The sequence below is a fragment of the Beta vulgaris genome, chromosome 2 (assembly GCF_026745355.1).
Source record: "Beta vulgaris subsp. vulgaris cultivar EL10 chromosome 2, EL10.2, whole genome shotgun sequence".
Lineage (NCBI taxonomy): Eukaryota > Viridiplantae > Streptophyta > Magnoliopsida > Caryophyllales > Amaranthaceae > Beta > Beta vulgaris.
Window position 1 is genome coordinate 56,697,276 of NC_079203.1, and position 10,604 is coordinate 56,707,879.

The 10,604-nt window shown below is 36.8% G+C and overlaps 1 protein-coding gene across 2 annotated transcripts; it reads right to left on the reverse strand.

Annotated features, from left to right (window-relative positions):
* Window positions 1-557: 557 nt before the first annotated feature.
* Window positions 558-8,142, reverse strand: LOC104905962 (DEAD-box ATP-dependent RNA helicase 18). 2 transcript variants are annotated; one of them, XM_057392847.1, is made up of 11 exons: window positions 7,636-8,142; window positions 5,717-5,953; window positions 5,270-5,524; window positions 3,963-4,042; window positions 3,413-3,518; window positions 3,174-3,287; window positions 2,474-2,572; window positions 2,288-2,350; window positions 2,069-2,175; window positions 1,814-1,957; window positions 558-1,392 (listed from the first exon to the last, which is right to left on the reverse strand). In XM_057392847.1, exons 1-11 carry the CDS (start codon window positions 7,909-7,911, stop codon window positions 1,119-1,121), a joined length of 1,755 nt encoding a protein of 584 aa, XP_057248830.1. In that variant the 5' UTR covers window positions 7,912-8,142; the 3' UTR covers window positions 558-1,118. The 2 variants fall into 2 exon arrangements, with proteins under 2 accessions (XP_057248830.1, XP_019107825.1); XM_019252280.3 differs by having other exon boundaries at window positions 2,288-2,377.
* Window positions 8,143-10,604: the final 2,462 nt, after the last annotated feature.

The window sequence follows — 10,604 nt, forward strand, 5'->3', positions numbered from 1 at the left end:
ATTTGTCAACTTTGTGTATAGATCTGTCATCTATTCATTTACCTTCAAGTGGAGCATTGTTATAGAGAAATCAATAAAGCAGCAAACTGCCTAGCTAATTTTGGTGTTAAATCAAAAGAAAAACTAGTGATTTTTTCGACGGCCCTGAAGGACCTTAGTGCCCGTTTTATTGGAGGACCTAAGTGGAGTTGCTTGGCGAAGAATGGTTCTAGAAGAGGCGGGTGATGCTAATTGGAGGAATCAATAGTCTAATATGATTCGGAGTTAAGTAGTAGTAGCTTTGATTTTCCTGTTGCTGAAGTTTTTTGTTCTTCGTTTTTTGTTTGGGGCGTTATATATAAAAAAAAAAAACCTCAATGTTATTTTTGATAATCAAACTTTTAAAGTTGAAAGCTAACACTGAGAATTTTCCAAATTTTAAACAATTTACCATAAGCATCTCGACAGACGAAATGCATGACTACAAGGACATAAAGTAATCAGCTTGGTGAATGATTTGGCAGTTGGCAATCACACAGGTTCAACCAAAATCAACCCTGATTCTCAAAACATGCAAATACATCACAAAATAGAATAATTAATACTTAAAAATACACTAACATAGCAAGAAAAAAAAAATTACATATTACATTTCCCCATTATTTCATGCTAATGTTTTGTATAATTCCGATTTATCGAACATCCCCATGGGGACTCCCTCATTCTATTCCAGTTCAGTAACAAAAGAAATTAATCTCTAACTTACTGCATCTCAGCTGTAGAATCAATTACCAGCCAGTCGAAGGGCTCTTTTGTATACACAACCAATAGGGATAATACAAATAAAAGATTTGAAACTCGAGATTTCGATTGATATATCTAGTTTACCTTTGTGATATTTTTCTTCAAATGTTCTTGAAGCTTTGTTGCTCCGCCATGTCGATGTTTCTCAATCGCATTGGCGACTCATGATGTAAACATCGATATAAAGCGGGAGCAGCCAATATTTCTTTCTCAGTCTCGAGATCTCAGGGAGGGGTTGACACTTGACCTCTCTCTAAATTAATTAGCTTCCTGGCAGCTGGTCCTTGGATTTAGAAGTTGGAACATGCTCAACTTCTGCTGAATTTAGATCTTCTTCATTCAAGCAAATCTTCAGCTCCCATCAACCTCGCATACTCATCCTCACCAATAGCTCCCTTTTTCAACTTTTTCAAAAGGCGGTATTCTCGAGTTAACTCATCATCATCTTCCTTATCCTGAACAGCACGTCTTTGTTTTGCTGTTTTCTTCTTCATTGCAGCAGTCTTATGATCTGGAGCGGGTTTGTGCTTTTGTAGTTTTGGATTTTGCTTTTCTTCTGATCGTTTCTCCAGTAACTTCTTTTTCCTTTGCTTCTCACGAGATTTGTCCCTAAAATAAAATTTAATAAGGGTGCATTCTCTTCACCTTAGAAAATGAGTTTCATGTCTAATAAATTCAGATAAGTTCCAATAAGCTCTGACAAGTTCAGATGCGTTACAACAAACTAATATAAAACAGCCAACAAACTAATATAAAACAGGCTTTAATAAGTTAAGACAAGTTCCAACAAGTCCAATTCAGATTAGTTCAGCAAAGACATCGGTGAAGAGAATGCAATCTTAGTCAGCCTATGCTTTGTTGCAGCGTAAAAGATATCATTTTGACTTTCTGACACAAAGTTTTCACTATTCACATATCCACATTCTTTGGAACCAGAAGCTATCGTGTTAATTTTAAGGACACTCGTTAGTCGTTACTCAGCACTTCAATCTTATTGAAAAAAGGGAAGGGGAGGGAGCAAAAAAGTTACTTGAATTTGATCTCCTGAAACTTCACATCCTCAGCTGGAATAAAACCTTCAGTTGATAGAGTGTGGAGCTTCACATCTGACATTGAAGGTAGCTGCAATAACCCAAACCCCATTGCCAACTTCCCGACTTCTAGTCCTTTCCACCTATAATTAAGGCGAATTTCCCAATCATTTGTCAGCTTTTCCATATTGTAATAAAATGTAATTGCACAAACCATATTAGTGAAAGTTAAAGAAATGAGGGTAACATATGACCTGAAAATGTAAGAGCAATGATGCTCCTTATATGCACGGATGAATGAGACAAATGCTTTAAGTCCTTTCTCCATAACATCCCGGTCCTTTTTTGCAGCAGACCTTATCTGAGATATAAATTGATAAAAGAAAATGGGGAAAAAGATACATGATTCCACAATATTGTAAACTTGAGAAAAAAATCATCAAAACGATACTTCAAACTGAAAAAATACCCACCTCGGGAATGACATCAGGAGCATTATCAGAGCACAACCTCTCCTGTAGAGGAACCCTCCTTATCTGCAGAAATTCAACATATGATTCCTCCTGTATATTTTCAGTACATTACATAAGGTAGCAATACTAAAACATTGGCAACCAAAGTCTACACTAGAAATTATGAAAGATGAGTCTTGAAATTACCTTGGGCAACAAAAAGACAACTGCACTTCCCTGTTTTCCCATGCGAGCAGTCCGACCAACTCTATGAATGAATACATTTGGATCTTGTGGTGGGTCATACTGTAAAAAAAGAACATAATTATTGAAATTTGAAGTGATCAACTCAAAAGATAGCATCTCTGTCCTGAAATAGAATTTCAGCCATACTTGCCAAACTACCACTACTTCCAACAGCAGCATTCACAAAATCACTATTTTATCTAATAGCATACTTAGTTTCATCACAGAGGAACAAAGCTCGCCCCAAAATCGTAATATCAGAATTTCAGAACAGAGGAAAGAAGGTTCAGCACATGAATAAAATAACAAACGGGTGGATACAAGAAGCCATAACAAACGGGTGGATACAAGAAGCCACACTGAAGTATAACTTCGCTTCTTGACTCAACATACTATGAGTCTATATGTCCCCCAAATTAAATTCTGTAAAGAGAAAACCTACCTAGAGACAGCCTAAATATACAAGATATGACAGATTCTACATTCAACTTCAACCTCGGAAACACAACATTATAACAGCAGCTACTCTTTCTATGTCATTGGTTCAATAACAGGTATGCAATTGATCCATTAATCCCCAGAAAAAAAAAAAAACCTGAAATCAACTTCAAGGAAGAGATCAAATTTCAAACAACATTAACACAGCAATAATGACTCTCACCTGCAAAATACAGTCAACGCCTGGTATGTCCAATCCACGAGCAGCGACATCAGTACAAAGAAGAACCCCGCTTGAAAGACCCGTAAATGAAGCTAAAGCTTTCTCTCTAGCATTCTGAGAATATGTATAAATATCAACAAGTAAGAAACTAAGTAAGCATACTGATCAAACTACAAGAATAATTTCTAAACCCGAATGTCTCTAGAAGCAGTTTAAGGGTGAGACACTTAAAAACATACTTGTTTCATTTTCCCATGAAGAGAAATTAGTGAATGGCCCTTCAAAACAGCAAGCTGTGGAAGAACAACTCCCCAGTAATCAACACAAGCACAAGTCATAAAGTAGCTGCACAAAGTAGAGACAGAGAAACATGTAAGAACTTCTCTTGCTGATAATCCTGAGTTATTAAGCCTTTCTTATCAGCAATTCATCGGGTCTTACGAGCAGTATGCCTTACTGATAAGAGGCCTTTAATTATGTAACTTACGTTTTAGATCTTCTTTAGAAAAAAGAAAAAAGAAATTTTAGTATGAGAAAATTCTGTGATATATTGCATTTCCAGTAGCTTGTAATTTCTTCTTGTAATCTCCCTCCTTTCCAATCACATTAAACCTTTTCTGTTTGATCTTATTCTTTAATTGTCCCAAATTAAATCATTTATGTTATTGTCTTAGACAAAGCACATATTTACGATCAAAATCATTAAAGAAAACGTATTCAACTAACAGTTTTCCACCTCTACAGAAATTCATGGTGAGAAGTATATACACTGAAGCACGAGTAACTCACATAATAATCTTTTTGGATTTGTATTTTACAAGAAGGTCAACAAGCTCTGATGATTTCTTGTCTGCCTCGCACTCCAGATACTGCAAATCATGAAAGAGAGATTACATGCTGGGAAGTAAAATATCAGAAGAATTTAAGTAAGCTCAACAAAATTTTTACTTACTAGTGGGTATATTCTGATTGGCATTACAAAACACGAATAAACTTACTTATTATTTTTTATAAAATAAAATAGATTAGCACATATTATCATGGAAAACAACGGATTTCATAGTAGGCAAACTACACTTACATTTCAAGGGGACATTGACAACAATTCCTTACGTGGCCATGAAAAACAATTGAATTTTCTACCATTCCATAGTTTGAATTACACAACTGATTTCACATATACATCGAACAGCTACAATGTTTCTGGAGGAAAGACCATTTTCTTGCTTAAGAAGGATAATAATGAAAAACATTCCAGTAGTTAAATATGCACACATAATGATTTACTTGCAAATTCAATGATTTACTAATCTCAATGATATCCGACCGGCACTGCTTAAAGTACAACAAAATCCTGTTATACACTGGCCTAGGGCACTTTTGGCTGCAAATTAGTCTATTAGAGTCAGCTTTGGAGGGGGGAGGGAGAGAGAGAGATTAGTAGAGGTGAGCGAAGAAAAGGAAGTCGGTGTGTTATATATAGAGGATATCAGAGAGGAAAGAAAAATCAGACATTTGAGAATTAGTTTTACTTTGCTTTCTTTTGTTAGTTTGTAGTTGGGACTGTCCAGCCACTCGAAGGCCTGGGATTGCAGACAACCATTTGATGATTAAATGCATCAGATTTCGATCAAGTGATCAACTATCAATATTTCCCCAAATTATCTTCTTCATCCTCATTTATATATTCCTAAATTTCATATCTATTACAGGTCCTTGTTCAAACAATAGTATCTTACTATGCAAGCCCCTCTCAATTCTTCTTAACTGAACAGAAAAGGCATTTGCAACTTTTAATGACGAATTTCTACCAATGAGTAGACAATAATATATAGACGGCATAAAGAAGGAAATTCAGGCCTAAAAAGATCAGGCAAGGTTATAAGGACCCTTATTACATAGACAATGATCAATAAGAGAAAACTCCATCAGAAACTACTTCATGAATGTTGAGCCCTCAAGAGCACCAGCTAAACACGTGCGTGCCCACACACATACCAAAGAACATTGGTGGGGGATCTATGAGTGAAAGTAGAATTCACGCCAAAGCTTCAGAAAGATAACAAAGACATGCTAAATTTTATGAATCTGAATACCTCAATATGCAGGCCTGAAGGTGTTATTGAATTGTTGGCCATTCCGGAGTCATTATCTGATGATTTTGTTTCTGCTCGGACTGCAACCCTCACAGGATTCCTTAATCCAGCTTTAGCCAGCTCCTCAACTGCTTCAGTCTGCGTAGCTGAAAACAGACCAGTTCTACGAATCTTTGGTAAGCGCGATATTATGGAATTAATCTGCTTCTGAAATCCCATATCCAAAAGCCTGTCAGCCTCATCCAGAATCAAAACCTGTGCAAGAAATCAATAAAATATAGAAACTCAGAAAAGACATAAGTTAAACTAAAAAAACAAGTGAAACCATCCAGTTAAGGCCAGCAGTTCAACAAAAAATATAAAAAGAATATCAAGATGATCAACTTTCCAATGTGAGAGACACCTAAAGACACTGATATCTGTGTATGTAACCATGTATATATATACCTCGAGGTCACGAAATTCCATGACATCTACACGTTCCATGATGTCAAACAGCCTTCCTGGTGTCCCAATCAAAACATTTGCCCCATCTTCCTCCATCTTCTTCACATCTGCTCTTACTTCCACTCCTCCTACTAATAGCATTGGCTTGACATTTGAAAGCGTTGAAATAAAAGGCAGTGCAACATTATATATTTGTGATGACAACTCTCTAGTTGGTGAAATAATTATCCCCAGCACCTGCAAGACCATAAATGCTAAGCATGATAAAAAGCCTACATTCTGTTGGTTGATAGAAGTTTACACAAACATACGAGAACAAGTAAAAGAGGGGCAAGAGGGTATGACAGCTTTTGTATAGGCCAATGACTAACTCCAAAGTTTAATAAACTGCCCATTCTCAAAAAGCTCCAATTTTCCAATTAGCTTTTGTTTCCGATTGAGACAAATATCTGACACAGGCAACAAGAAAAGGATGTAACAAACAGAACAAAAATCTCAAATAGCAACCTCTCCTGGCATGAATACTCCCCGTAACAGAAAATCAGTAGCTTGGAGCCAAAAAATAGGCAACAATAGCTCGATCCATAATATTAATACAGAACAAAGTCACAACTCGGAAGCGATTCAACAACAATGATAATAATCATCCCCAAACAATGAATCAAATCAGGCACATGGAGTCACTTGGCATGCATCATATGTTCATCCCCATTCATCAAAAATCATTGCAGGAATCTCCAACAGTACCATCAAATGTTTAAGTGCATGAGATTGTTTCGTGTGGGGACGGTGATGAGTTTGGATGTGATATTGAAAGAAATGACATGGGTGAATTTTGCATGCCGGTGCATTGCCTTAACGTATGTCTTTTAATCTCTACAGTGGGTGATGATCGCTAATGAAGATTCAGGAAGGAAAACAAAGACATACGTCTTGAGTGTAAATTTGCACGACGATGCAATTCCAGCCTAAAGTTTGTGATATTACCCTCCAGAAGGGATAATAAGACTTGGGGAGGGGGGGCAAGGGAGATACTTGGGATTGGACGTGCATTACCATAAACATCCACATGGGCTATTCCATATAAAAGATTTAGGCACAAACTCGTGACTTTGTACCAAATGACCCACCAGTGTTATCTTCATTCAAAAAAAATCTGAGGTGATTTGAACAAACAAATCAATGAATCATAGCAGCAAGCAGCAAGAGTACCCTTTTACCCCGAGACATGCAAGAAATATAGCTTGAAATCGACAACAATCCACCGAACCATAGCAGCAACCAGCAAGAGTACCCTTTTACCCCGAGACATGCAAGAAATATAGCTTGAAATCGACAACAATCCACCAAACTTCCGGGAAAAGAAAAAAACACATCACACACGGATTCACTCAAAAAAAATCATGCACTATCGTCCTCTAGCAAAGTTCTACACCAACCACCAAGCTCCTTTGGAATCACCACGGGACACCTCTGGTCATCCTTTGCATTAAATGATCATATCATTCAGAGCTTATCTTCACTAAGTAAACTTCCTCCAACTATATCTTCTCAGTTCTCACAAAGGAAACATATAACCTTTCTCCTCCTTTCTTTTGGTTCCTAATTCTTCCACACATTTGAACACAGGAGCAAATTAAATGAGAAAAGTTGCCACCAATATTAGCACCACTGTGAATTAAATTTCTAACAAACATTCATAAATAGATAAACAAAATCAATAACTAGAATCAGACAACATAAATCACTAAAAAGTAATTTCCCATAATTGTTAGTAACAACATTTTCACTATCGACATTGCACAACTCCAACCATTAATATCTTTTCAACTATCTATTAGTAAAAAGTTACAATAGAAGAATGATATGTAAAAAGAAATTCACATTACAGAATAAATTGAAAGAGAGAGAGAGCAAACTTGGTGTGGTTTAGGAGAGGAGGTGGAGCGTCGGAGAATTTCGACAAGAGGGACAACGAAAGCTAGGGTTTTTCCTGAACCAGTGGCCGCATCAACTGCGACATCTTTATAGCTGCATAATAAAGGGATGGTGGCGGCTTGAACCGGCGTACAGTGCTCAAAACCGCCATGGTTTAAAGCTTCAAGAACTGGTTCTGATAGCTCCGGTTTAAGGTCAGAGAATCGGGTATTTGTTAGCGCCTTGTTTGGGTTGCTCGTAGCTTCTTCTTTCGCCATTGCTTCTGGAGTCTGGTGGTTGCTCGTAGCCAAGGGAGGTTTCTATTTTCTAAGGGGGCGTTTGGTTCGCGCAGGGGTAAGGGAAAGGAATCCAGAAAGGGTTATAAGGAGAAAGGAATGGAATGACCCTGATTTTGCCTGTCTGTTTGGTTCCAACCCTGAAAGGGAATGATATACTCCTTGATTCCCTTTGTGACTGTTTGGTTTTTTAAGAAAGGGAATCAACCAGTTTGCTGTAGAAAAGAACATAAACAACACCATATCATTTGCCTATTTCATGTAATATAATTCACAAGTTTATATAATTCTAGTCCTTAACTTCATCATCTAAATACACATCAATAAGACATCATTGAATTTTATATAATGCAATTTACTACACATCAATAAGACAAGACAGAGGAATGAAAAAGGCAAAAAAAAATCTTCATCTTTCCTAAATAAGAGAGTATAGGCCTTGAAAATGTTGAACACTTCAGCAGCCATCTTTCACACACCTATACTCTATTCCCTTCACAATCCCACATGGAGCAATAAACCGCCATTAACATGTAACAACCTCAAAGCTTATTGCTCAATTTCATCAATTTCCCAGACAATTGATGAGAAAGTTTCTCCATTTTCTGGAAATTTATTAGGAAATGCAAAAACTAAAGAAAGGGTATTCTTTTAGATGTAAACCCTATTCTCCATCATCCTGTCATTGCTGTAATTCCTCCATCATTCTGAATTTCATTTGCATATTACATGTGGGAAATTACAGGATAATTAGACTTTTGCAAATTATCATATTATGTGCTTCTTTATGTACTGTTCATCTTACCTAGAGAAGTGTCATGTAGTTGTGCTATGACTGCTGTTTAAAGGAAAGACATGAATGAAGGAGATACAGGTTGCAAAACTATTTTATGTTCAGTGCAAACAACTACAGAACTAAAAATCATATAACTCGCCGGCAACTACAGAAGTCGGCTCGGTAATGCAACATACTCTGCGATATTGCAATTTTTAAAAAAAAAAAAATAAAATCGAAGTGCAAACAACTACAGAACTCGCCGGCAAATAATGAAATCGTCAATGTTATAAGAGTCGCAATTATAATCTAGTGGTACTTGCATTGCTCGCCGGCTTCTGGGGTCGTCGGGGTCGGCGCGGTGGTCAGAAGTCGGCTCGATGGTCCAATATCGGCGGTGGTTGGGCAGTAGTTGTCGCTTCAGGCAGTCGGCGGGATGAGTTGAGTTGTTGAAGTTATTCAGAGCAGTACACAAGAGGAGAGAGAGAGGGGGGTAATCACTAATCAGCTGGGGTAAGGGTTTTCAAAACCCTTTGGGGGTGGGGTAATCAACTTAGACGACTTTGGGGATAACCTAATAAGAAAAATAGGTAAAGGGTTTCATTAAAGTGGTGAAACAAACAATATAAAAGGATTTCATTAATGGTATTTCCCTTACCCTTTCTTAACACCCCAAACCAAACGCCCCCTAAATCCCAACAAATAAACCCTTTCTCTTCGCTTATAGGCTATAGTGGCTTGTAGGCAATGGGTCGGATTTGGTTCGGGTTAGATTGCGCTTTAGGCTTGATTAGGAACATCGTGTTTTAGTTTGTGTTTTGAATTAATGTAAAATGACCTTATTTTTAATTTTAGTATTTAATGATGTTTATAAAGTACTAGGTATACTATTTTTTTTCAAAAAAAAAATACTAGGTATATATAGAAGTAAAATCCTTCTTTTTTCAATATTCAAATTAAAGATAGCCGAACATAGTGAGTTGGTCTTAACCCTGATAATCAAATTGGTGGATCATGCCCGACACAAAAAAATGGTCCAGTATTTCACCGAAAACATGAGTTGGTCAAGTCAAACTTAGAGTGAGGTTAGGCAAGCCTAATGACATTTTTATGCCTAACCAGATACTTTTTAAGATTATATAAGTATGTTCTTTTATTTATTTTACTTTCTTAATTTTCTTTTGGGGATTAGGTTCATACCATTTTGATGAATTGTTATGAGAATAAGACCTCTTAAAAATAACTTGGAAATACATTTTTTTCTATTAGATGTTTAGTTTATTGAAAGTTTGTATTTCTAAATGGACGTATTGCGATCTCAAGCCATTAATATGCCAGGTATGCAATTCAACAAATACTACAAGGGAATGAGTAAAGTGTTGAAAGATGAATGGGAGCACGAGTTGCGAAAGGGTATCCATCAATGATGAAAAGTAAGGTCATGCATGAGGAAGGCTCGAAGAAAATACGGGAATGACTCATAATGTTTGTCGCTTTATTTTATTTTTCTAATTTATCTCATGTCCAATAAAAAAAGGTACTACATGACAAGAACATATACTACAACTAAAACTTCAAGGGGTGATAATGAGCCTGACAAGCTCGTGAGTAGCTCGGCTCGTTGAAGCTCAGCTCGTTGAAGCTCAGCTCGAGACTTAAACGAGCCGAGCCGAGCTAGGCAAAGCTCGTGAACAACTTGATTATTATTTTATACTAAAAAAATATTTTATATTGAAAAAATTATATAAAAAATTGTTTATATATTAAAAAATTATTTATATATATATTAAAAAATAAATTTTCCAAAGGAGCTCGAGCCCATAATCGAGAGCGAGCCTAAACGAGCTCACGAGCCGAGCCTGAGCCTAATCGAGCTCACGAGCCGAGCCTAAACAAGCTC

Bases quoted from the DNA above. Each gene is read 5' to 3' on its own strand.
- LOC104905962 (XM_019252280.3), bottom strand. From the start codon at position 7,911: ATGGCGAAAGAAGAAGCTACGAGCAACCCAAACAAGGCGCTAACAAAT. The intron at 4,043-5,269 runs GTATTCAGATTC...CATGATTTGCAG, and splicing joins CTTCAGGCCTGCATATTGAG to TATCTGGAGTGCGAGGCAGA. The intron at 3,288-3,412 runs GTATGTTTTTAA...ACATATTCTCAG, and splicing joins TTCATGGGAAAATGAAACAA to AATGCTAGAGAGAAAGCTTT.